The following is a 23,560-nucleotide window of genomic DNA, read 5'->3' on the forward strand; positions in this document are numbered from 1 at the left end:
CTGGGCAACAGAATGAGACCCTAATTTAAAAAAAAAAATTTTTTTAATGTCTACATGACCCCTTATTAGAAATCATGTTTTTGGAGTTAAGCCCACATCTCACTCACCTCCTATAAATTAGTTTCTCTTATTAAATGATCACTTGCAAATTAAAATGGAGGAATGGAATCCTGCCTACCAGTCGAAGGAAAAGCTGAGGGTCAGTTTTCCCTAATGCATAAAATGTCTTATTTGTTTGTTTGTTTTTCAACACTCAGTTTAATTCCTGTTTACAGTTGTCAGGGTCTATTCTCTAGTTAGTTCCTCTTAAAAACAGAACCTGGAAACACTGGACTTCTTGCTTAGCTATGGAAGAAGTCTTAAGTTGCCCTAAACGAACAGGAGCCACTTGGGAGCAGATAACCCCCAAAGGACACATTGTACAAAGCACTATTAAAGGACTAAGCTTTAAAATGCACATTTAGGATTTACCCAACCCACAGAAACAGCAGTCTGGCACATACCAAAGTGTCATCCTTGGAGGACACTTTTGGAGCAGAGGGCCAGGGAGATCTGAAATACTTCATCTGAACATGGGAGCGGGCGCTAAAATATTCAAAACAAGACAAAAACGCCTCTAGAGCACAGAGTACGTTATCTCGGCCTTCCCCAGACCCCAGCCTGAAAGCCCTGCCCCCAGATGAGACAGGTCAAGTGGGCACACTGACCTGTGTCCCAGTACACCCAGGCAAGCCCCATGCCAGGAAGAAGTGATCCAAAGTACCGCACTCTCCCCTCCACAGGCTCAATTCAAATGCCATGAAACAAGCAACCTCGAGAAACCTGCAGCAATATTTGTGGAAAATAACCAACAGCCATCGACTGGGTATCATACAGAACATTCTGTAGTCTGGGTAAGCACAGGAGCTGGCGCGGAACAGTGCTCGGACACCTGCCTTCAATCTGGCCCCTTGGGTATCCAAACCCAACCTAGAAAATTCACTTCACTACATGCTAATTAGGCAATGGCTTGGACCTCATTCTGTTCTGGTTTTTATTTTTGCTCTTCTCGCCTGGCAATCTCTCTTAAAAATATAATTAATAGAATTTCACTGGCAAATAATTAATTGTTGAAAGCTGTCTTCTACTTCTCCCATTCCCTACTCTCTCGGCACCCCCTCCCCACGCCTCATGTGTAGTGGAAGATTCTAGGCCAGCCAAAGGAAAGAAACTTGACCTTCTGGCTAACACTGGTCCCCTGGTTCCTATGAAATCAAGTTTATGTTGTCTGTACTGAATCTCACTAAGACTGTGACAATGAGTCCCTAAAAAGAGTTTCAAACTGCCCTGGAACGCAAATGTCAGTGTGCCTCCACTTTTAGTAAAAGTATCAAAATTAAAAGTTATTCAAGGTCTCACTGTCAGAAACCAACCTTTGTAACACTGAATGTAATCTTCCTAATGACTTAGTAAGTACAGGATGTGCTAGCCAAAGTAAACCTATTTTCAAAAAGAAAATGTATTTAATGTCATATCACAAGGTAATCTTTAAAAACATTACTGCAAAAATAGGCTGGGCGCGGCAGCTCATTCCGGTAATCCCAGCAATTCAGGAAGCCAAGACAAGGGGATCACGTGAAGCCCAGGAGTTCGAGACCAGCCTGGGCAACATAGCAAAACCTCATCTCTACAAAAAATAGAAACAAACATTACTGCAAAAATCAAGCATGACTATTTAGGTGCTCACTTCAAAAGTATAGCTGCTACTCATTCTATGCATTTGCTACGTTTGAAAATTTCAATTTTTAAAAAGCCAGTAAAAGTTGTCATTTCAGAGGTGGTTTTACCTTCATGTCCTAATGCTGTTCCACTTGGAATAAGAACTAATACTTTTCGTGGTACATATACACAATCGAGTATTATGCAGCCATAAAGAAGGACAAACATGGAATGGACTTCGCAGCAACTTGGATGGATTTAGAGTCGATCATACTCAGTGATCTATCACAGAAACAAAGATCATAGTACCATATGTTCTCACTCATAAATGGACCTTGAACAATTATCATAACACTATAAGAAGGGGATTAACAGTAGTGGGAAACTGTCAGGGGAGGGGAGTGGGATTGGCAGCTGAGGGAGACTGCCAGGGGAAGGAGAGGCACACCTCATCAACAAGGGTACCTGCATAATGAACATTTGTATTTCTAACCCTGAATTGTACCCCACATCTTTAAAGTAAAAAATTTAAAAGCTAAAAAAAAAAAAAAGAACTAATATTTTTACTAAGTTTCTATTTCACCCAGCCCACCATATAAATGTCCTGATAAGAAAATATTTTAAAAGAGCCCTAGGGTGTAAAAGAATTTTCTCTTGCTATAAATAATTACCTCTACATATTTCTCTTTTAAGAGCATTCACAAACCAGGTCTTGCTCGGGCAGTGTGCTCATCACATCAAGGCTACATGATGTGGCCCTGAAGCTGACATGCTGTGTGTGTGGCTATTCACCCATAAAACAGTGTGCCATGTACACCCGCAACCCAAAGTGTCCCTTTCTCCCTGGGGTGGCTGATGTGACGGTGGTGGCTGTGTGAGATGGAAGCTGTGTCCCCAGTGCCCCAGGGAAGCACTGTGGCTGTAACCCACACCCAAAGGACAGAACCTCATTCTTACAAACACGGGGCTCCTTGGGGGCAACAGAGGTTCCAGGAAGGGCAACTCCAGGGGCAGGAAGATTTACACACACATGCATGCGTACACACACACACACACACACACACACACACACACACACACACACACACACACACCCCAAATGATAAGCAGGCACTATGAATGCAAATCAAGAGGGACACAAATCTGTGTGACGTGGCAGCAAAGTCTGGAGGGAAGAAGGCGACTCACATCCTAGCTTGACCACAGTCCCTCTGGCCTTCGACAGAATAACTGTCATACATGACACTGGTCCTCACAGGCCTGTGAGGTAGGTATGTGAAACTAGCTAGTCGATTGTCTTCGTGGCTCTCAACCCTACAATCATGTGGTCCAGAGGAGCATACAGAGACTAACCCCAAGGACAGCACATGTCACACAGTAAAGGTTAGTCCACCTCCTACAAGTGTGTCACATTCTCTCCTCTTTCTAATGTGTAACTCTTCCCCGTCAGATGTCCACCATTCATTCCAAAACCTTTAAGGTGTCATCCAGAGAGATGGACAGGAGATGGGAAGTAAGAGAGGAACCACATTGCGATCCTAGAAAGCCATTCAAGACGAAAACTCTGCATTTAAAAGTCCCCCCCAGGCCCAGCACAGTGACGCACGGGCCTGTAATCCTGGCAACTTGGGAGGGCAAGGCGGGAGGATCACTTGAACCGAGGAGTTTGACACCTAGGTAACATAGTGAGACCTCATCTCTACAAAAAATTAGCCAGGCATGGTGGTGCACACCTGTAGTCCCAGCTACTCAGAAGGCTGAGGCAGGAGGATTACCTGAGCCCAGGAGGTCAAGGCTGTGGTGAGCCGTGATCATGTCACTGCACTCCAGCCTGGGCAACAGAGCAAGACACTGACTCAAAAAAAAAATGCCCCCTGGCAACAAGGCAAGCTGTGGCTTTCTCACCCTGACTCCTGGGAGGTAGGGAGGTGAGGGAGGAAGGACAAGGACGGCACATGACCAAGCCTGCCATAACCAAGTGAGGGCCCACGCAAGAGTAAGATGACGGAGCCCAGGCTCCCAACAGCTGGAGGTCACATGTCATCTTCAGCCTCCTCTGTGGGCCTGTTCCACTCAGGGCCAGGCATCACAGAACCTGTGGGTCCTGGGATCCCTCTTCACTCTTACTGTCATCTGCCAGGCTGCACTCGGACCTCAGGACCAAGGACTTGCCCCCGTGGAGTGTGTGGGCATTCAGCATCTCCAGCAGCAGGTCGTATACCGGGACCACATTTTTACACTTCATGTTGAGCAGATGTTCCATGCCCTTGTTACTGTAGGGACAAAAAGGCACTGAGATTTCTTCCCTTGAGGCAGGAACATTGACATCTTCCCTGGCTCTCCTGCACAGAGCCAGTCCACCCCACCCAAGTCCACCATTCCATGGCTTGTGCATCCAGTTTCCCCAATAATCTATACTCCAGGGCGAGGTCAATGTCCTTCCATATCAGTGTCTCACCACCTGCCCACAACCACCTGGCACAGCACCTGGCACATAGTACCATCAAGTCTCATTACTCACAGAAGTGATATTGTAAAGTGTGAACACTGAATTAGCAAATGCTGAATCCCTGCTCCTAGGGGAAGCACAGGGCTAGGTTCCTATAAGCTTCTGGTCACAACATTTCCAGCGGCCAAGCAACACAAGACTTTGTTTTATATGTGTTTCTGTTAGAACACACCTTATTTAATATATATTGTTAACTCATCAACACTGACCTCATGGCTAGCAGCACTTGAACTCATGCCCAAACAAAGCTTACCTAACATGTATTTTCTGCCTAAGGCACAGCAGCCTTCCCCCTAGGAACACTAGACAGTGCCTCAGCACTACACAGGGGGCCATTTTAAACAGCAAGATCACCCACAAAAAGCACAAAAATGTAAAAACATGACACTGAACAGATTGTGTAAAGGACACTTGTTTCCAGAATGAGAGCTGAAATATCGACTTGTTCCACCTCAGCTGGGAACATGCATATTGGGCGACTCAAAATGTTTGCCTGTGCGTAACCTCAAAAGCACCATGAGTATTGCTTTGGGGGGTTACAGATAACATCTTAACAAAAAGGTGAATTCACAAATTTGGAATCTGAAAACACTGAGGATCAACTGCATCTGTTCTGCAAATGGTTGTAAGCGGAATAATCACTAAAGAGAAAATGGGAACAGACGTGGTGGCTCATGCCTGTAGTCCCAACACTTTGGAGGTTGAGGCAGGAGGATCACTTGAGCCCAGGAGTTCGAGGCTCTGGTGAACTATGATCACACCACTGCACTCCAGCCTGGGACCCAGAGTGAGACCCTGTCTCAAAATTAAATAAAGGAAGAAGGGAGAAATCTTTCCTATTTCCTGCCCCTTGTTTTTTTTTGCTGTTGTTATTGTTGTTGTTGTTGTTTTTGAGTTGAAGTCTCACTCTGTCGCCCAGACTGGAGTGCAATGGCCGCTCCTGGTCACCGCAGCCTCGACCTGCTGGGCTCTAGCGATCCTTCCGCCTCAGCCTTCCAAGTAGCTGGAACTACAGGCACGCGCTACCACTTCAGCTAATTTTTTTATTTATTGTAGAGATGAGGTCTCGCCAAGTTGCCCAGGTGGGTCTTGAACCCACAGGCACAGGCAATCCACTCACCTCAGCCTCCCAAGGCACAGGATTACAGGCTGAGCCATCAAGCCCGGCTACCTGCCCCTTGTTAAAATCCTTGAGGGGTGTACTGTCCCCTCCTCCTCAGGTAAGCAGTGACCTTCCATTCTCATCTCTTCTCTTCCAGCCTCAGGGCAAGGTTATCCTCGTCCTAGGTGACACCAAGCACCCTCCCCTCCATCAGCACACTCTCACATTCCCTGACCTGACAGTGTAGGTCAAGCCTGCCCACAGCCCTACCTTCCTAAAGCTGTGGGACTCGCTGCTTATCCTAGGTCTCATCTTTAATATCCTGATGCCACTGAGAGAAAGGAACTTGGGGAAGGAACAACTTAGGGAAGGCTAGAATAGCTGGACTTGGCCCCTCCACAAAAATGACCTCAGCTCTGGGTGGTGAAAGGAGGTGTGGCAGCTCATTTGGGGAGAACTGTCCCTTTTAGGGCTCCATAACTGAGCTATAAGCCCCAGCAACCAAGAAACAGGCACGCCACCACCAGGTGCCGCGATGATCCTTAATGTGCCACGAGACATTCGCTCAGGTCCACTCTGTGCCAGTCATTGGTTACAGGTGTGGGAACTGAACTGACGAAGCCCCCATTCCCTTTCAGGGGCTCTTTTTCCTTCACTTGCAAACATGCTTCCCAAAGCTCTTCACCCTCCTGTGAGCTCCCCATACCCCCACGCCCTGACCTGGGTCCGCACCTGGCATGCCTGACGTGTGACAGGAGCATCAGAAGGTTGGCCAGGCGCATGGACTGCTGCTGGGAGGAGATGCCACTCTTGGCAATCACCCAGACCAGGGCATCGGTCACGGCGTTCAGTAGGTGGGTCAGCTTCCGGCTGCTCTCGGCCTCCTGGGTTGCTGCAGCCAGAGGGGACATGCCTGGACAAAGAGGAAAAGCCACTGGTCACTGCTCTCATAAAGGTAAACTGAAGCTGTGTGCTCAGCCGTCAAGCATGCCTACTGTTCTCCAAGGGTGACCTAGTTTGGGCTGCTCTGACATCTGCATGTGTGGCCAGATCTTAAGAGCACAGAAAAATTAGCTGGGTGTAGTGGTATATTCCTGTAGTCCCAGCTACTCAGAAGGCTGAGGTAGGAGGATTGCTTGAGCCCAGGAGATTGAGGCTGCAGTGAGTCATGATGGCACCACTGTACTCCAGTAGGGGTGACATAGTGAGATCCTGTCTCTAAAAAACAAAACAAGGCCAGTCACAGTGGCTCATGCCTGTAAATTCCAGCACGGTGGGAGACTGAGGCAAGAGGATCACTTGAACCTAGGAGTTCAAGACCAGCCTGGGCAACATAGCGAGATCTCGTCTCTACAAAAAATAAAAATTAGCACAGCACGGTGGCGTGCATCTGTAGTCCTAGCTACTCTGGAGGCTGAGGTGGAAGGATTGCTTGAGCCCAGGAGTTTGAGGCTACGGTGAGCCATGATCATGCTACTGCCCTCCAGCCTGGGCAACAAAGTGAGACCCTGATGCAAAAAAACAAAACAGCATGGCTTACCTTCACTCCATCCCCAGGGGGTTCTTCCCCATGAGCCAGCCCCATCACTGGAAGCGAAGTCTGGCTGAAGGTAGGACAGACTAAATGACCTCTCAAAGAACTGTGGCCTCACCACAGCTGTAAAGGTATCTAGCTGCCCAAATCATTAAAAGGTATTTCTCATCTGCAGCAACAGAGATGGTCAGAAAGTGAGGTCAATCCACTCTGAACCCCAAGGAGGGCCCTTCATCCAAGGGATGTTTAATAAAACAGACCAACGGCCAGTGCTATGAAGCCTCCCTGCCATACCCTCACATGTGCCACGTGCCTCTGACAGCCACAGGAGAGCCCCTGCCCCTCTGCCCGGGGCATCAGCATCTCATTTCTGGGGTACCTTGCTGGGGCAGAAGAACCGCTGATTTGGAGTCAGACAAGCCTACTTTCTTTTTTCTTTATTTTTTTTTAAGAGGCAGGGTCCCACCCTATTGCCTAGACTAGGGTGCAGTGGCACTACTATGGCCTCACCGCAGCCTCAAACTCTTGGGCCCAAACAATCCTCCCCCTCAGCCTCCCAAGTAGCTGGGACTACAGGTATGCACGGCCATGTCTGGCTAATTTCTTCACATTTGTTTGTAGAAAGGAGGCCTCGCTATTGGTCTCAAACTCCTGGGTTCAAGTAATCCTCCCACCTCGGCCTCCCCAAGTGCTGGGATTACAGGCATGAGGCACTGTGCCCCATCTGACAGACCTACTTTCTACCCATCTGTAGCTCTTTAAGCCTCAATTCCTCATTGAACAAAAGCATGCAGGAGCATAGCTCCCTAAGTCCCTACAACCACCCCACCAGGTAGGTGGCTTCCCCATCCTGCCCTGACTTGTGTCAATTTCCTTCTGACTCTAGGACCTGAAATCGTTGTGGCCGCCCAATAGTTGCAAAATAACATCTCAGGTAAATCTCCTCTCCCTGATCCCCAGTCCGATTCCTTGATTCCCTTTCATAATGGGCTTCTCTTCCAGGCCTTCGATTTGAAAGCAAGAATAAATAACAAATATGTGAAATCAACAAGGGTGCTCCTGGCTCTCGGCTGTCATGGGAATGAGGATGGCTGGTGCTCCATCAGCCACAGAATCTGTTTGAGCAGATTTTGTTCCCCATTTTTATTGGCACTTTCAGTAAGGTGACTCAATTTGACTCCATTTAACTCAGTTAAGGGATGCATGGAAGCAACGCTTACGCACACACAGTGCTTAGCCACAACCCCAGGGGCCTCTGTCACCTTTGATGATACACATCGAAGATTTCTCTTTCACAGGAGCCCTGAAGCTGCCTCTCTACCCCACTGCTCACCTCCTTCTCCATGGTGGCTCTTCCTGAGTCCTCCACGGAGAAGACCTTGCCTCTCACTGCAGAGGAAACAAGACCCTACGCGGAGCATGTCACCCTCTGTGTGACTAGAAAGCAGATCCGCTTATGGGGCTCCCTTTAGTGACTGCCCAGCTTGTGAGGCAGAGTCCAAACCATGGATGCAGCTGGCAAGGCCCTCCCTGCCCATTTCAGCCGTGGTGCCTACCACTTCTCACCTTGAATCCCTCTCTCAATTCTGTGGGAGGTGACACGCCCCACATGCTCTATTCTCTGCTGGGGGACTGTCTCCCCCCTCCTCCTCACCCTTTTCTTGCTGACTTATACCCACTTCTCCTGTAGATCCCAGCCCTGTCAGGGACTTCCTTCTGGAAGCTTCCCTGACAACCTCCCTGCCATTCCACTCTAAGTCTGGCTTGAGTCCTCCCCAGAAGCTCCAACAGTGCCCTGCTCACCCCATCAGAGGCGCACACTGCCACACATGCTGGGTGTCTGCCACATCCTTACACGCCAGTGGCCACCTCCCACCCTCAGCAAGACTGGATCTAAGTGCCCGGAGGGCACAGATCCTGCCTGGGTCACTCCATCCCCATCACCCAGTACAAGCGCTGGCGTGGGGGGAACTCACACATGGAGGAATCAGACTAGCTGAAACCGGGCACAGGCTCAAATGTTTGCATTTTAATCCAATTACCTACCTGAACATGCCTGTTGATATAGACATTAGTTACACACAAACAATAAATTATTCATCAAAAGTACAGAGAATGTTACGTGAAGCTTACTTTCCCTGAAACTGACCCCAGTTGCATTAACCAGTGCTTTCTCTGAACCACCCTTTAGTCTATCCTGCTGCATGACACGTGTGCCACGTACTTCTGCTGCTAAAAAGAAATGCTATGTCTTTGGATTCTAAAAGGAGCCAAAACCAAGTACGTTTCTCAGTTCAAAGGGACAAAGGTTGAAAATACAAAAATAAATCCTCAGTATACACACAGAGTTCACAATGGCATTTCTCACAATAGTTTAGAAGTGGAAGCAACCCAAATGTCCATCAACTGAAGAACAGATAAATAAAATGGGGCCTGTCCATACAATGGAATAGTATTCAGCCATCAAAAGGAATGATGTACCAATTCATGTTACAACACAGATGAACCTTGAAAACATTATGCTAGTTGGAAGAAGCCAGTCACAGGGATCACATTTTGCATGATTCCATTTCTATGAAATGTCTAGAATGGGCAAATCTATAGTCATGGAATAGACTAGTGGTTGCTGGCGGGGGATGGATTGGGGAGTGATGGCCAAGGAGCATGGGGTTTCTTTTGGGGTGACGAAAATGTTCAAAATTTGATTGTGGTGATGACTGTACCACATACAGTAAATACACTAAAAAACATTGGACTATATACTTTAAATGGGTGGATTATACAGTATATGAATTATGCCATTATAAAGCTGTTATTAAAAGTAATAACAACTAGCTGGGCGCAGTGGCTCATGCCTGTAATCCCAATACTTTGGGAGGCTGAGGTAAGATGATTTGCTTGAGCCCAGGAGCTCAAGACCAGCCTAAGCAACATAGTGAGACCTCGTCTCTACAAAAAATTTTTTAAAAACTAGCCAGGCATGGTGGTGCATGACTGTAACCCCAGTTACTCAGGACGCTAAGGCAGGAGTATCACCTGAGCCCAGGAGGTAGAGGTTGTGGTGAGCTGTGATCATACCACTGCACTCCAGCCTGGGCGACAGAGTGAAACCCTGTCTAGAAAAAAATGAACTCTCCTCCACCTTCAAAAAATGAAAACATCAGTTAGGAGTCATTGTAGAACAAAATTAAACTACTTTTCACGAAACTAAAGAAATACAGTAAAAAAGACAAGATCCTGGCACAATACCCCACGCATACCAAAGAAAGGAAAATAAAACCAAGGACGTGAGCTCCTCTCCCCTCTATCACCCAAGAACAGCTGTGCATTCCTCTCAGGAGCCCGCCCGATGACATACTGAGCAACCCAAAGGTGGGAGGGGCTGTCACCCCCCTTCAAGATTTGCCACATCCTATGTGTTCAAAGGATGAAAATATAAGCTTTCCTTGACTGAGGGCAAAAAAAATCTAAAACTCTAAAGTGTCTAATTAAAAAAAATCTCAGAACACTGACCAAAAGCAAAAATATCTGGCTTTTGGGAGCTGCATGTGGTGTTTGCTTGCCTGCTTGGAAGAAAAGTGCCTCTGGCCATGACCCATGCCCTCCGTCCCCACACCCTGTCCCCAGCACATGAGGGCAGACCAGACCGGTACTCCAAAAGTGCAGTGGAATGAGGCCAGCAGGCTGGTGTTCATTCAGCCAAGCTTTGCCCCATGTTCTTGATCAGTAGGCAAGCCCCCTCCCCCATCTTTCTTGGTCAGTGTCCCTCTGAAGGTCCTTCTGTGTCTTGGCCTGCTCCACCCATCTGCTTCACGGGAACTCTCCCCCACAAACTCAGGAGGAAACTGGGCTTCAGCCAATATCTTAGTAACTTTTTTTTAAGGTGTGTGATGTCTTACTGTTGCCTAAACTGGAGTGCAGTGGCTAGAGGTGCAGTAGCCTTGACTCCTGAGCTCAGGCAATCCTTCCGCCTCAGCCTCCCGAGTAGCTGGGACTACAAGGGGATGCCAACACACCTGGCTAATTTTTTGCTTTTTTTTTTTTTCACTATGTTGCCCAGACTGGTCTCAAACTCCTGGGCTCAGGCAATCCTCTCGCCTCAGCCTCCCAAAGTGCTGGAATTACAGACATGAGCCATAGCATCCGGCCTCTTAATAACTTTCTTCATGAAAAGGGGATTGTCTGGTTTAAACTCTCCATTTACTGAATGAAAGGTTTCATCCTTTTTAAGTCTCAAAACAGCTGAGACAAATAGACTTGTTCCTTATTCAAAATATTTTTAAAGACATAACAGAGATTATATGTGGGTTCATTCCACTCTAATTCCTAAATCCAATACCCCTTCTAATTCTGTCCAAGGGGAGACATATCTAATCTTCAGGTCCCTGGGCGACAGGATGGCTGGTCCTTCTATTGGGTATTTATTACGTATACTATTTTGTTAATTATAACACTTACATAAGACCCTAGAGTTTATAAAAATACTTTAACCAACATTGCAACAGGTTGCTAAATGCAACATTTTCTGTTGTCTCTGAGTTTCAAGGACCATATGATAGGCTGAGTACAACACAGTCATTCCAGGTTCCCTCACATCCTATGTATGTATAGTGGAAAAGAGAGACATGTTAGAATGGTGTTGTCCCTCCCCTGCCCTCCCCGCCAGAAAGGAAAATGTGCCTCTTTTACTTAAGTCCGTGGAGGATAAGACTTTGCCAGGTGCAGTGGTTCACGCCTGTAATCACAGCACTTTGGAAGGCAGAGGCAAGAGGATTGCCTGAGCCCAGGAGTCAAGACCAGCCTGGACAACTTGGCGAGACCTTGTCTGTACAATAAATCAAAAAAATTAGACTGGCGTGGTGGCATGCACTTATAGTTCCAGCTACTTGGAAGGCTTGAGCCCAGGAGATAAAGGCTGCAGTGGCCATGAGCATGCCACTGCACTCCAGCCTGGGTGACAGTGAGACTCTAACTCAAAAAAAAAGGATAAGACCTTTAACTATCTGAGAGTTTAGGCCCCGTTCTAGACCAAAAGCATTGTATTCAGTTCATTTTAACATTCTTAGTATTTAGAAGTCACTGACATAACCAGGAACTACGGTGAAATTTAGTTGAATAACACAGTTAATTTCCACTCCATATTATATCCAGTATTAGCAGAGACACACAACTCAGAAATATACAGCTACTTAAAACATAACTAGGCCAGACATAGTGGCAAATGCCTATAATCTTAGTACTTTGGGAAGCCGAGGGGGGATGATTGCTTGAGCCCAGGAGTTTGAGACCAGCCTGAGAAACATAAGATCTCATCTCTACCAAAAAGTCAAAACATTAGCCACCTGTAGTCCCAGCTACTTGGGAGGTTGAGGCAGGAGGATCGCCGAAGCCCAGGAGGTTGAGGCTGTAATGAGACATGATAGTGCCACTGCGCTCTAGCCTGGTCAACAGAGTGAGATCCTGACTCAAAAAATTATATAAATGAAGAAAAAACATAACCACTGAGAAACCCTGACCTGGCCACATAGCGTGCTGATACCAGTGTGGACGTGATTGACATAATTCCGACTTGAACATATCGCATACACAGGAAAACGGGACACCAATCAATGCAGGAAACCATCCCCAGACAGCCCTGTGCTCACCGAGCTCAGCAAGGCCATTGAGTAGCGGCCAAATAGCAGCCCTGAGAAATCTACATCCTAACAGAGGACACAGAGCACGCACAGCCTTTTAACTAGGAGAGCTATCCCATTTCTCCTCTCCTGACCCTCATTCCCAGGCCCTCTACCCTGGGTTAGGTTTCATTCCTTGCTTGGTGGCACACCTCTTCCACTCAGTCTACCATCTTTCTTCACTTAAACTTTGTGTTTTCTGTTTTGTTTTCATTATACTTCCAACAGATTCACCAAGGTATAAGTGACATACAATAAATCACAAGTATTTAATGTGTATGATGTCATGCATTTTGACATAGATATACAGTACACCAGTGAAACCATCACCACACTTAAGATAATGAACATAGCCGGGCTTGGTGGCTCAGCCTGTAATCCTGCGCCTTTGGGAGGCTGAGGTGAGTGGATTGCCTAAGCCCACGGGTTCGAGACCCGCCTGGGCAGCAAGACCTCATCTCTACAATAAATCAAAAAATCAGCCGGGCCCGGCTACTCGGAAGGCTGAGGTGGAAGGATCGCTGGAGCCCAGCAGGTCGAGGCTGCGGTAGCCGGGAGTGGCCACTGCACTCCAGTCTGGGCGACAGAGTGAGACTCCAACTCAAAAAAAAAAAAAAAAAAAGATAATGAACACACCCATCAGCCCCAGAAACATCCTTGTGTCCTGTGTAATCTGTCCCTCTCTACTTCCCAACCCCCTAACCTGTCCCCAGGCAACTACTGATCTGTTGGCACTATAGATTATCTTGCTTCTTCTGAAATTGTATATAAATGGTTACACAATAATATATGCTTCTGTGTCTGGCTGTTGTCATTCAGTCATTATTTTGAAATTCATCCACATCGTTGCATGTGTCAATCATTCAATCCTTTTTATTGCTGAGTAGTATTCTACTGTATGAACATACCACAGTGTGCTTATCCTTTTGCCTACTGGTAGGCATTTGGGGTGTCACCAGTTTTCCGCTATTACAAATAAAGCTTCTACGAACATTTGTGTACAAGTTTTTGTATGTACAAACATGTGCTGTTATCTCTCTCTGGTAAATACCAAGGAGTGGAATGACTGAGCTGTCTGGTAAATATATGCTTAATTTTTTAAAGAAAACATCAAACAGGTAGGTTTTCAAAGCGGTTGTACCAACTGACATTCCCACCAGCAGCATACGAGAGTTCCAGTTGTTTCGTGGTCAGTCTTTTTCATTTCAGTCATTTTGTTGGGCATGTAGTGGCTCCTCATTGTGGTTTTATTTTCTTTTATTTGAGTCAGAGTCTCACTCTGTCATCCAGGCTGGAGTGCAGTGGCACGCTCATGACCACCGCAACCTCGACCTGCTGGGCTTAGGCAATTCTTCTGCCTCAGCCTTTCAAGTAGCTGGAACTACAGGTATGCACCACTATGCCGAGCTAATTTTTAAATTTGTTATAGAAATGAGGTCTCACCAAGTTGCCCAGGCTGGTCTTGAATTACTGGGCTCAGGCCACTTGCCTTGGTCTCCCAAAGTGCTAGGATTACAGGCATGAGTCACCGCACCTGGCCTCCTCATTGTGGTTTTAACTTGTATTTCTCAAATAAATAATAATTTGAGCATCCTTTTATATAAATATCTTCTGTCAGTATATCTTCTTTGATGAAGTGTCTATTCAAGCATTTGCCCATTTTTTAAGTGAGATTTTTTTTGTGTTGTAGGAGTTCTTTAAACATTCAGATATAGGTTCTTTATGGAATACACGTTTTGTGAATATTTCATGCTGGTCTGTGATTTGCTTTTTCATTTTCATTAGAGTATCTTTTGGAAAGAAAAAGGTTTTAATTATGTTGAAGCCCAATTTATGAATTTTTTAAAGTTTGTGTTATAGGTATTTGATTAATCTTTGGCAAACCCGATATTAACAAGATTTTTTTCATGATTTTTTCTAGAAGTTTTATAATTATAGTCTTTACATTTAAGTCTAAGATCCATTTTGAGTTAATTTTTGTAATGTGGAATTAGATCAGGTCAAGGTTCATTTCTTGCATATACCTATCTAATAATTCAAGTACCATGTAAGGAAAAGATCATCATTTCTCCATTACTTTGATCTCTTTATTGAAAATCAATACAGAAAGTCCCCAATCTATGATGATTCAACTCATAATTTTTCAACTTTATGATGGTGCAAAAGCAATACACATTCAGTAGAAATTATACTTCAAGTACCCATGTATCCATTCTGTTTTTCACTTTCAATATGATAAACACTTTTAGTATATAATAAAGTGCATGAGATATTCAACACTTTATTATAAAATAGGTTTTGTGTTAGATGATTTTGCCTAACTGTAGACTAATGTAAGCATTCTGAACATATTTAAAGTAGGCTAGGCTAAGTTATGATGTTCAGTAGGTTACACATACTAAATGTCTTTCGACCGCTACTTCCAGCTTACAACGGGTTTATCGGGACATAACTCCATCATAAGTTGAAGAGCATATATAGTTGTACAGGCATATTTCTGGATTTGATTCTCTTCCATTGCTATATCTGTCTATGTTGATATCAATAACCTATTGTTTTGTTTACTGAGGCTTTCTAACAAATCTTGAAATCAGGTAGTGTAAGACCTTTACATTCATTCTTTTTCAGAGTCGCTTTGATGTTTCTAGATTCATTCATTTTCATATGAATTTAAGAATCGGCTTGTCAGTTTCTACCAAAAAACGTGCCAGAATTTTTATTGTGATGAGGCTGAATCTGTAACTCATTTGGGGGCGGGGATTGACAACAATACTGAATCTTCCAACTCAGTAATATATCTCTCCACTTATTTAGGATTTTCTTAGCTATATCTTACAGGTGTTAGTGTGCAGGTCTCACATCTTTTGAAATTTATTATTAATGTTTGATGCCATTGTAAATGATATCATTTATAATTTTCATTTCAACTTTCCATTGTTCGTTGCTACTATATAGAAACACAATTGATTTATATATATTGCCCTTATATCTTACAACCTTGCTAAACTCACTTTTTCTTAGTCTCCTTGGAATTTTCTACATAGATTACTATGTTTTCAAATAAAGAGTTTTACCTCTACCTTTCCAATCTTGAAGCCTTTACTTCTTTTCTTGCGTTATTGCACTGGCTAGAACTTCTAGTAAAATACTGAATAGAATTGGTGAAAGTGGACATACTTGCCTTGCTCCTGAATGTAACTAGGTGTAATATTAACTGTAGGTTTTTCATAAATGCCCTTTAACGGGGTTGAGGAAGTTTCCCTCTGTTCCTTGTTTGTTCCGATTTTTTAGCAGGAACGAATACTGGATTTTGTCATACACTTTCTCTGCATTTATTGAGATAATCATACAGTTTTTCATTATTATCCTGTTGATATGGTGGATTTTGTTGATTGATTTTTCAAATGTTAAAAAAACCTTGTATTCTTGAAAAATCCCACTTGTTCACAATGTTCTATCCTTTTAATATATTACTGGATTCTATTTGCTAAAGCATATTTTAGAAAAATTTTGCATATACCCTATATGCATGAGGGAAATTGGTCTGTTGTCATCTTTCTTCTAAGGTGCCGGCCTGAGTGTCCTATCAGCGTGATGTCCACCTCTTTTTAAATTTTCTATTTTCTATTCCTTCCTTTTAAATTTTCTATGAGATTATGTGTAAACTTGGTATCATTTATTCCTTAAATATGTGGTAGAGCCCTGAAGGTTTTGCTGTGGGAAAGTTTTTAATACATATTGTTTTAAATACATATGTGGCTATTTAAGGCTTTTAGTTTTTTCTTCTTGAATATGCTTCAATAATTTTGTCTTTTGAGGAATTTATCCATTTCATCTAGGTATTCAAATGTATAGTCATACAGTTGTTCATAATGTTTGCTTGTTTTTTAATATTTGCAGAATATATGACCTCTCTTACTCCTGGTATTGGTAATTTGTGCCTTCTTTCCTTTGTCTTGATCAGTCTGGCTAGACACATCAATTTTTAAAGAATCAGCTTTTGGTTTCCTTGATTTTCCTCTAGCAGGGGAGCCAAAAAAATGCGTTACATTTTAAGAGATGTTATCTATGTATTACTTTTAGTTCGTCATAATCAGAAGTGTCTGGACACTGATGGTCACCACTTTTGAGTACCTCTTGTAATTGCAGAAGTCAAATGTGACTTGTATTCATCATTTGTTATTGGTATATATTGAGTATTACAATTTTAATATCATTTTTCCACTTTTTTTTTTTTTTTGAGAAAGCAGGATTTATTGAGAGGACAGAAAAGTTCCCACAGTGTGAGGGGACCTGAAGAGGTTACCCCAGTTTATCCTTTCTTAAAATGTGTATTTTTTTTTTGGCACCCTCTGTTTTATTTTCCTTTTTTCTGTTCTATGGATTTCCACTTTAGTCTTTCCTGCTTATTTGAGGTTTTATTTGGTCTTCTTTTCCTAGTTTACTAAGTTTGGAAACTAAGGTCAATAATTTGGAACCTTGCTTCTCTTCTAATATGGGCCTTGAGTGCTATACATTTTCCTCAAACTATTGCTTTAGCAGCATCCCCCAAATTTTTCCATGTTGTGCTTTTATTTTCAGTTACTTCAGAAATACTTTCTAGTTTTATTTTTTTCTGTGTTACAAGTGTTGAATTTTAGGGGTATGTTAGTTTCCAAATGTTTAGAAGTTTTCCAAGATCTATTATTGGTTTCTAGTTTAGTTCCATTGTGTCAAAGAAAATGCACTGCATGACTCAGATCCTTTCAAATTTATTGAGACTTGTTTTATGGCCAAGAATATGGTCTATCTTGGCAAATATTCCATGAACACTTGAAAACAATGTTTATTCTGCTGTTGTATGGTGGGAGAGTTCTATAAATACCAGTTAGGTCAAGTTGGCTGACAGTGTTGTTCACATTTTCACTATACTTACTGGTTTTCTATCTACTTGTTCTATCAATTATTGAGAGAATGTTATTAAAATCTCCAACTATGATAAGGGATTTGTTCATTTATCCTTGCAGTTCTATCAGATTTTTATGTATTTTGAAGTTCTGTTATTTGGTACATGGATGGCTAAGACTTTGTGTCATCTTGCCAAATTTATCCATGTATCATTATGAGATGCTCTTCTTTATCTCCAGAAATATTTTTGCTCTAAAACTTGCTTTGTCTGATAATAATGTAGCCACTCCAACTTTCTTCTGATTAGTCTTACAATAGTATGTTTTTCCATCCTTTCAAAGGATAAATATTAACATATTTTTATTCTTATATTTAAGTGGGTATCTTGCTGGCAGCAAATGGTTGTGTCTTATTTGTTTTTCCAATCTGACAATATTTTCCTTTTAATTGAGGTGTTTAGCATGTTTATGTTTAAGGTAAAGTACTAAGGTTAAGTTTATATTTACCATCTTGTTAAATGTTTTGTCTTATCTATTCTTTTAGTTTTTCTTTCTGTTGTTGTTTTCTTTTGGCCTTTTTTTGGACTGATTATTTTTTATGGTTCTATTTTATCTCCTTTGTTGATGTATAAGCCTAAATTATTTGAGAATTATTTTAGCACTCAGCCAAAGACTCAAAGAACTGTGGAGGAACATGAGGCCTGATTATAATGGCCAGCATCAATTGGGTAAACAATTTTGAGGAAGGAAATCTCAGAATGAGATTACAAGAACTGTAGAAGCTGAACAGCCAACTAAAAAACATTTGCTGCTGGTTCCATGACAAAGAGCAGTCAACTGTTGCTGTTAAAGAAACAAAAACCCACAATGGACCAGCCACTCTACAAACCTCTGGCTAGCCCAAAGGTTGGCCCATAAGCAGTTTACAATCAAGGTCAAACATCAACCAATCAGAACAACTTCAATTGCATGGCAGGAACCCAATGCATGATAGGAATCCTAAAACTCACCCTAACCAAAGCGAGTGTCAAACTCATCCTCAGGCCACTGCCTCTCTGTAGCACATAACAGACATTTTGCTGTTGTCCTGCTGGTTGTGCCCTTTATGTCATCTTTCCTTTAACAAATCTTAGCTCATAACTGTCTTGGTGAAGACTTTCACCCCCTATGACTCTGGCCATACCATACCCAGTGTGCCATGCATGACAGGACCCTTTGCAGATCTCTAGGGGTCTATATGTACTTTATACTCTTCCATATCCTCCCCTGAAAGTCCTAGCTGCCTTGGCTACCCCAAATTCAGTACTGTCTCCTCAGTTCAGGGAGACCATTGGTCTATCTGGGTTACCCCTTGTGGTGGCAGTTAATTTTAGAGTCAGCTTGCCTAGATAATAGGATACCCTGATAGTTGGTAAAGCATTTATGGGTATGTATGTGAGGGCGTTACCAAGACAGATTGGCATTTGAATCAGTAGACTAAGCAAGACTCACTCTTACCCAGTGTGGATGGGCACTATCTGTGAGGTAATTGTCTGGACACTGACTCTTTTCTCCTACATTTGGTTTCTTTTTGCCCCTCTCCCAGGGAGTAGCCTCCAGCCAAGGCTGGTCTCTGCAGGCTATGTATATTCCCAGTAACAAGTCAGGGGGTGCCAGTAATTTAGCAGAGTTAAGAACAATGTGATGGCACCCTTACTCATTGTGACTGTAACCACTGTGTAGCAAGTTGAATAATTAACTTGTTGGACTATAAAACTGATGCTGTATTGTCCCAGGGCATGGATTCTTTCTTCACCAACCGGACGCCATCTAATAAACCAATATCTTTCCCTGCTAGACTGCCAGGCAACTTCTTTGGAATATGTAAAGAACCTTACACGCAAACTCTCTCAGATTCAGGGTTACCACATTACACCATCCAATTGGCTGAATGACCAGATAGAACAAAAAGGCAGAGGAAAGGAGGATTCACTCTCTTTCCTGAAGCTGGAGATCCATCTTCTCCTTCCCCTGGACATCAGAACCCCAAGTGTTCCAGTCTTCAGACTCTGGTCTTGTACCAATGACCTCTAGTTTCTCACATCTTCAGCTTCTGAGAGTTATACCATCCACTCCTGTGGTCCTCAGGACATTTTAACTCAAACTGAGCCAGGTTTGCCTGGTTCTCCAATTTGTAGATGACATATCATAGGACTCCTCGGCCTCCATAATCACTTGAGCCAATCTTCATAATAAATCTCCTCTCATCCATCTACCTACCTACCTACCTTATCTGTCTACCTATTTAACTATTTACCTATCTACCAGTCTACTACCTATCTTATCTATCCATCCATCCATCTCCCTCCTCTTGGTTTCTCTCTCTCTAGAGGAACTTGACTAATATCCCCCTTCCAGCCTTGCAACCTAGAACCTGGCTCCTTCAGCCAGTAAACTTGACGATTGAAGGGCTCACCTGGTCTGTGTCCCTTCTTTCAGGGGTCACTGTCCTGTGTGGGCTGTTGCCCAACGTCTGTTTTATACATTCTGTCAGGGGTTTAAAATTTTTCGTGGGGAGCTAGATTCCATCCCTATTTTTGTTTTTAATTTAAATGTTACAAATAATCCACAAGAAAAAAAGCCAGTACCTGCAACTCCTTAAAAACTAGAACAGAAAACACTCACCTCTTCTGACAGTACGGATTTTCTAAAAGAAACAGAATTCCGTTTTACACACAGCAATGCTGAACAGAATCAATTTGACAACTGTTATGACTACCAAAAAGGAAGAAATTTTCTTTAAAAGATTTCTCAAATTTGGATTTACTGTAAACAAATTGTACTCATTTGCCACCACAAGTGGTAACTGCATCACACACCACCCCCACCTTCTGCGATTCCCTTGACGTGGCGGCTTTGTCAGATACTACAGGGGGATGCTGTAGCCTCAGTGTCTCCCATTTGCACAGATGCTGCTTCTAGCTTTGACAACAACACAATATGATGTCTCAGAGACTAAAACGACTACATGAAGCATTGCCAAACAGAAGGCTTTATGCTGCAAAGTGTTGAAACAAGCACACACTGCTTTCTGAGACGCACTTTCTTGCACAGAAAAGAGTCTTAAATTATTTCTGAAGGTGACAGAGGCCCCATAATCTGGCATGATGACCATCCATTGCCAAGATAGGAACGTACTCCTGGGCTCAAATGATCCTCCCACCTCAGCCTCCCAAAGCACTGGGATTTACAGATATGAGTCATTGTGCCCAGCTGCAAATCCTTTTTTTTTTTTTTTTTTTTTGAGTTGGAGTCTCACTCTGTCGTCCAGGTTGGAGTGCAGTGGCATGCTCACGGCCACCACAGCCTTGACCCGCTGAGCTGAAGGGATCCTTTCACCTCAGTCTTCCAAGTAGCTGAAACTACACCTGGCTAATTTTTTTATCTACAGTAGAGACGAGCTCTCACCAAGTTGCCCAGGCTGGTCTCAAACCCCTAGGCTCAGGCAATCCTCTCACCTCAGACTCCCTAAGTGCTGGGATTACAGGCTTGAGCCACCACGCCTGGCCTCAAGTCCTCTCTTTAACAAAGACAGAAATGGTAGCTCACATGTGAGGTAATATCAGAAGACAGGTTGGAAAAGACGGCCAGCAAAAGTTGATTTTCTTCCATGATCAATTTCAAGCATCTTGGCTGGAAGCTTCCTACACACACGTCAACTTAATTGTCAACATAAGCGGGGCCCTTGTGTTATTTTATAAAGGTGAATGGTAACAATAAATGGGGTGGGATGTGTTGGGTGCAGGGAAATGTCTTGTTAGGCAGCTAAGGCCAGACTGAGACCCAACTAGGAAGTGCTCAAAGGTTGCCTCTAGGTTCCTGTGCCTTCCCGGGGTCTTCAGCTTCCTTTGTTCCTCCTCGCCCATTCTTCAATGCCTAACCCTGCCCTCCACTCTAGACACAACCAATTCTTGAATAGCATCCTACGCTCTCTCCAGAGTACACAAAGTATGGTCTGTTACCGGTCCTTAAAGAGAGGAATAGAAATGGAATACAAGCATTTGGAAACCATTGCAGCAATCCACAGAGTAATTTTATATCACAGGACTGTAATAATACTAACATAATATAATCACAGAGTAAACCAAGGCTTGTATTTGCACTTTTTTTTAGTAATTCATTGTTATTATATTTTATAAAAATAAGCCGGGCTCAGTGGTTCAACCTGTAATCCCACGCCTTTGGGAGGCTGAGGTGAGTGGATTGCCTGAGCCTGCGGGTTGGAGACCCGCCTGGGCAACTTAGCGAGACCTCATCTCTACAATAAATCAAAAAATCAGCCGGGCGTGGTAGCACATGCCTATAATTCCGGCTACTCGGAAGGCTGAGGCGGAAGGATCGCTGGAGCCCAGCAGGTTGAGGCTGCGGTGGCCGGGAGCGGCCACTGCACTCCAGTCTGGGCAACAGAGTGAGACTCCAACTCAAAAAAAAAAGTAATTGTCCGTAACAATTTAGAAATTAAAAAAGAAAAAACCACTTGGTCCTTCACTAAAGACAGTTTGAGGAACACTGCTCTGTGTGTTTCCTGGCCCCTTCATTAAAGCTAGTGCCAGGGTCCAAGAGTCTGTGAGGGAGGAAACGGGAAAAGGTGGGAGAAGGAAGTGGTCAGCCGGCCCCAGCTCAGGAGGCAGCCTGGGACCCATGTGACCACACTGAATCCTGCTCCGAATTTTGGCTTCAGGAACTGCTGCTCTGGTTGACTTAAAAGTTAGGGCATAATATGGACTGACATTTCCCTGTGGTTTCAAGCACTGAGCTCTAAGATTGGGTAAAATCTAGGTATTAAAACTCCATAGGTTGTCCAGATAAAGGTATGTGTAAGTCATCAGGTGACAATTAAAACCTGGATATACATGGTATTTAAGAAAGGAAAATAATCGATAACCTAAAGGCCCAGCAAGATCAAACGACTAAGCCAAGCCATCAATACCTACTATGACAGCTGGATTGAACACCAGGTAAACAGCAAACTGTATGACAATTGCTTGGAAATGCATACAAAGTAACACATGTCTATGCATTGCAGTGATGTTTATAATGGTTTAAAGAAAAAAAAAGAGGAACCGGGTATTAAGTAAAGGTCCACCAGTAGAGAAATGGTTGAACAATTGATCACAATACCCTCATTTCAGAGATGGAGTTAGGTCTCTCCTAGTTAGCCTGGAGGGATTTCACAGCATTTTGAAAAGTAAAAAAAGCAAGAGACAGAGACATATTTGCATATTAGTTTCCCAATTTTTAAAAACTGAAACCCTATCCTTATTCACAATGGCAAAAACATGGAACCAACCCAGATGCCCTTCAAAAGTGGAATGGGTAAAGAAAATGTGGTACATATACATGATGGAATACGATGCAGCCATAAAAAACAAAATCAGTCCTTTTCAGCAATACGGATGCAACTGGAGACCATCATCCTTAGTATACACTGGAGATAAGCTATTTTTTTCCAAGTGACTCTTTGGAGAAAGGTATACCCACTGGTTGTTAAAACTGGTTACTTGGTGTTGGGGTGGAAAGGTCAAGAGTTGAGCAAAAACTAAGATCAAAGCAAGTCTCTTTCAAAATATTCATAATTGTGAATGTAAGATGCTATATTGTTTATGTAAAATTATATGTAGGAGCTTTTGTGTGCACATGTTCCATCTCTCCATCCATCTATTTAGAAAGCTCAAGTGCAGGAGAGAGTTCACAAATACTATTAAAGAATGGTCACCAATGTTATGGCAGTTATCTTGAGGGCAGGTATTTCTGATGATTTTATTTTCTTTCTCGTGTGTTTTTATTTTATCTTAATGTTAACAATAGCCAGGTATTATTTATAGAAGAAGAAAACTCAGCAACACTAAACCATCCACATATCTCAGGCACTTTCCTCAATTTCTCCCTCTACCTCCTATTTTTCCTCAAGCCAGTCCCTTACCCTGGGACTCTCCCACACTGAATTAGTTCAGGCTCTCATTGTCCCTAACAGGTTACCTGCGTCAATCTCTTTTCTTCCCAGTACTCCACATGAAAGCCAGAGTGACCTTTCTATAATGCGTAACTTTGCACAACACTTCCCTGCCTGAACCTGTTTCTAAAATTGTTCAACGCCTGAAGCAACAATTCATAATT

General features: G+C 43.4%; 1 protein-coding gene across 3 annotated transcripts in view; it reads right to left on the reverse strand.

Annotated features, from left to right (window-relative positions):
- The window catches only part of ESR2 (estrogen receptor 2), a 66,828-nt gene that overhangs the window by 4,344 nt on the left and 38,924 nt on the right, over positions 1 to 23,560 (reverse strand). For 2 of the 3 annotated variants that reach the window (XM_008063318.1, XM_008063320.1), the window contains 2 exons: positions 6,042 to 6,222; positions 3,673 to 3,971 (listed from right to left, as the gene is read on the reverse strand). In XM_008063318.1, the coding sequence (XP_008061509.1) occupies positions 3,785 to 3,971; positions 6,042 to 6,222 (368 nt within the window). In that variant the 3' untranslated portion in view covers positions 3,673 to 3,784. Of the gene's footprint in view, positions 1 to 3,672; positions 3,972 to 6,041; positions 6,223 to 23,560 lie in introns of those variants that run through there. The other variant, XM_008063319.1, reaches the window with a different exon arrangement.

This window comes from Carlito syrichta, unplaced genomic scaffold, assembly GCF_000164805.1.
Source record: "Carlito syrichta isolate Samal-C Ts95f unplaced genomic scaffold, Tarsius_syrichta-2.0.1 Scaffold306742, whole genome shotgun sequence".
Classification (NCBI taxonomy): domain Eukaryota; kingdom Metazoa; phylum Chordata; class Mammalia; order Primates; family Tarsiidae; genus Carlito; species Carlito syrichta.